Source organism: Triticum dicoccoides, chromosome 3A, assembly GCF_002162155.2.
Source record: "Triticum dicoccoides isolate Atlit2015 ecotype Zavitan chromosome 3A, WEW_v2.0, whole genome shotgun sequence".
NCBI classification, from domain to species: Eukaryota; Viridiplantae; Streptophyta; class Magnoliopsida; order Poales; family Poaceae; genus Triticum; species Triticum dicoccoides.
In genome coordinates, this window is record NC_041384.1 from 639,218,285 (window position 1) to 639,222,408 (window position 4,124).

The window sequence follows — 4,124 nt, forward strand, 5'->3', positions numbered from 1 at the left end:
GCCCTTCCATCGCCGCAGTGCACCGTCATGCCCTGTCGCCCAAGGCCATCTCTGCTCCCCACCCCCACGCCACTTTCCTGTTTTCCGACATCAACATATCCACACCTGCACCCATCAACCCGCTTCCTCGCCTACCTAGGACGTCGCAGTTTGCTACCGCTCCCAGTGTCACCCCCATCTCCCGGCGAGGTCTTGGCTCAGCCTCGCCGGCATCAACGCTCGTCGCCGGCGCTCCGCACATAGCCCCCATCTTCGACCTCATCCCAAAATCGACCAGCGCGCGCAAAATTCATGGGTAAATTACGATTGGCAAATAGAATCAATAGAAAAATTGTACTACAATATTGGAAATATGTGTAGAATAGGCTCATAAAACTGTTCCTCCATGCCTCATTTGTGTAGCCTTTCCCTCTCCCTTTGTCTCCTCCACTTTCTTTATTCCCAAGCATTTCCTTTCTATCTATCCTCCCCTCAAAGCCCTCAAGCAACCATGGAAGCAAAAACAAAGCAAAAGCAAAGCAGCCACAGGTTGCACGGCCGTAGCCTGCCCTCCCGTTATAAAACCGAGGGGGCCGAGGCCGCAGGACAAAAGCTCCTCACCCCTCTCCCTCTCCCCCTCACAGCTTCCCCAAAGCTTACCTTTCCCCACACCCAGACCTCACCAGCTTGCTCCGCGGTCTTCTTCTTGCTTGGTACCCCGGTCGCCTCTTGCTTCCTCGAGCCCCTCTCCTCCTCGCCCAAGCTTCTCTCTCTGAACCATCCCGGTCCGCGGCCACAGGGGGTTCTTGGATTGCCGGAGAAGAGCCATGCTTCACGGCGGCAGGCCGCTGTCCCTCAGGGGCTCCCTCAAGGCCCTCGAAGCCGATATCCACCACGCCAACACCCTGTAAGCAAATCCTCTCCTTCCCCTCCATGATTTTCTTGATTCTGGGTGTTGCTCTCTTTCTGTACTTGATTTTTCCTGGGAAAAAGGAGTGGAAAGGGAAAGGTTCCCCTTTTGGTTCCTGGCTGTTTTTGGTCCCTGTTTTGACATGTTTGATGCAATTTGCGGGGGTGTTAAATCCATGTCCGCAGGCATGTTTTGATGAATCGGCGCTTCTTTTTTCAGGGCGCATGCTATCCACAGGGCCTACGGGGGCACCTGCGTGCAGATGAGGCTGTCCTACAGCACCATGGCTCCAATCATCCTCAACCTTATCCAGTGGATGGACTGCAGCTGCTCCCTCTCCTACACCCTCCCCAGCTACCTGGGCCTCCTCGAGGTTCTTGTCTACAAGGTATTGTTTCATTCAGTCCTGCTGCAGGCCCTCAAATTTCTTAGCTGAATTTTATCTCCAGATTATTATTATTGTTATCTTTTTGCTACATGATAATGATGTTTTTAGATGCTTTGGTCTCACTGCAGGTTTATGTTGATGGGGATGCGTCCATATCCACCATCGAAAGGCGAGCGAGCCTCAAAGAATTCTACGGTATGCATAGCAGGCACATAGCTGGGGGAAATTCTTCAGTTTCAGGCCTTCTTCATGCACTGACACCGTGTGCTTCTTTCTGACGTGCCATGGAATGCAGCCATAATATACCCCTACTTGCAACAAATTGAGGAGAACGTCATGGCGAAGGAGTGCAAGGAGAAAGGGTGGTGCAAGGGGGACGGCGACAGCGGCGGCCGCCGGAAGCTTTACGCCGATGATAAGGACGCCGAGAGGGAAGACGAGTGCGGCATTTGCCTGGAGACCTGCACCAAGATGGTCCTTCCCAACTGCAACCATGCCATGTGCATCAACTGTTACCGAGACTGGTAATTGCCCCCTGGTTCCCCTTGCTTATCCGTTTGAGGCATTCTTAATTAGCACCATATATGTTGTTTATCATTTATAGTCCCCACGTCACACGCTAATGTTAAAAATTGCCAGTGGTTGAAAGAGCCTCGAGATAAGGTCAATTTAAGAGATAAATATGCGAGGAATCGCATGAGCGGCGACAGCTTTGGAATCATGGGTTCTAACAATGCATTTGTATTGTGCGAAGGAGTTATTGGTGCAGTTCCTTTTCAACCTTGGCGCTGTTTGTGAGCTGCTCCTACTCAACTCAGTGTTGGTAGGGGTAGGGAGGGAGTAGTTCAACAACCCAACAGTAGTCTTTGATGCACACAATTCTGCATTTTATTGCTCTACAACTCCATTTAGCCCTACTTAAGCTACATTCTCTCCAAAATATTCAAAATTCACACCAAACAAAAATGTTATCGCTGATTCACTGTTGTTTGAAAGAACTGCAATCTGTTCAGATTGTTTTGCTTTGCTTGCACTGAACGCTCGATTAGTTGGCTGGAAGCTGGAAGTTGCAGTGTTTCTTATTGGCCTTCTACTGTCAACTATAGGAGAGATTACATATAATCCAACCATTCCAACTTTATGCCGTACTCAAGAGACACATTCGGTTATCCCTTTAATTAGGCACTGTATTTATGTTTGAGTTTAATGGGCAGTTGTGGTACTTCATAGTACCATTCTTAAAGCCCTGCTGTTTGTCACACTAAATACAACGGACTATATTTTATCAGTGGTATGGAAATGAGACAACCTGGAAGCTGCGTCCATAAATAAAAACCAGTAGCAGTACTGCTTACCAGTGGCAATTGTCAATAGCACAACACGAACTTGAAGGGATAAGCGCAAGGGGGCGTGGGGGATATTTAAATGTGACATTCTAATAATGCTAATTATGTTTCCTTAGCTGGCAGATCATACTTGTGTACCAAGGCAAGTGTTATCCGCAAGGCGTCGTGTGTGTCATAGGTTTTGCACATGGCAAGTTGTCGTTATAATGATAATGAACTGGCTGCTTCAGTACAATGTTGGGAGCAGTCAATGGCTTCTCTAACAGCATTACTTCAGACAAGATGCAGTTTGCTGCAATTGTATCTGTAGATACTTTTGGTAACTGGTCTATCGCTATTAGCCTTGCAGTGGCCCGACGCAGAAAATTGTCAAGTTAAGGGAAGAAGGTTCCGTTAACTCGCTTCCTTTTGATCAAAGCTAATTTTGCAATGTAGGCAACTGGATGAGGTTATGTACAATAGTGTGGTCTATTTTCTGTTTCTGAACTCTATTCGAACAACGTTCAGTCGATTTTGTTGTTGCGCTTTCTATTTGCTGCTGCAAGTGCCATCAAGCCACACCTCTAATGTGCATCATGGTTACAGGTACACAAGATCTCAGTCCTGCCCATTCTGCCGCGGAAGCCTGAAGCGAGTCCAGTCCAGGGATCTGTGGGTGCTCACCGGCGACGAGGACGTGATCGACCCCGTGACCCTGGAGAAGGAGAATGTGAGGCACTTCCACAGCTTCATCGACAGCCTGCCCCTCATCGTCCCTGACAACCTCCTGCTGGTCTACTATGACTACCTAGTCTAGCGACGCTCCAGCGCCAGCTCCGGCTCGGCGTGGAGATAGCGATGATGTACTACAGTGCAAGGGTTCTCCGGCAGCCGACCATCCTCCGCAGATCGAGTCTGGCACGCGAAAGCCGAAGCCGTCAGTCAGTCCGTTTGCCAAGCGCCATTATTTGTTGCTCTGGCTTTGCGCAATCGCATTGGTGTGGTAATAAGTGTACAGAAAAAGAAGTGTTTGATGGATCCTGATGAAGGTTTTTACTTGTTTGGTATCGATGCTATGGCAAATTGCCAAGCTATAATTAAAAAAGAACAGTTTCTGGGTAATGAGTCAATCTGTGTGTGTGTGTCACCACCATTGGTAGAAAAGGAGCCCTTCATGATTCTGCTACTGCTTCTTCCCTTTGTGGTTGTGTTATGTTGTGCAGCACAGTTTTTCTGGTACCAGTTCAAAATTTGTGTGGTAGTTCAAAATTTATAGACCACATCACAAGTTCATAATAGGTACTCCCTCCGATCCGATCCACAATAATAAGTGTCGTGGTTTTGGTTCAAAAAACTAGAGTTTGTAGTTTGAACTAAAACCACGGCACTTGTTATGGATTCAAGTTTGGGTCATGAAGTGCCCCAGAAACCCGAAGAAAGCGAACGAATGATTTCGAAATGGTCAGAGAAGCACTGCTTCAGTGAGCACCCTGTCAAACTTAAAACTTATGTCCGTGAACTT

At 48.0% G+C, this 4,124-nt stretch overlaps 1 protein-coding gene across 1 annotated transcript; it reads left to right on the forward strand.

Annotated features, from left to right (window-relative positions):
* Positions 1-568: 568 nt before the first annotated feature.
* On the forward strand, positions 569-3,732 carry LOC119269815 (E3 ubiquitin-protein ligase AIRP2-like). The gene is made up of 5 exons (XM_037551740.1): positions 569-886; positions 1,109-1,277; positions 1,406-1,472; positions 1,573-1,801; positions 3,209-3,732. The coding sequence occupies exons 1-5, from the start codon at positions 807-809 to the stop codon at positions 3,417-3,419; spliced, it is 756 nt and encodes a 251-aa protein (XP_037407637.1). The 5' UTR covers positions 569-806; the 3' UTR covers positions 3,420-3,732.
* The last annotated feature ends 392 nt before the right edge of the window (positions 3,733-4,124 follow it).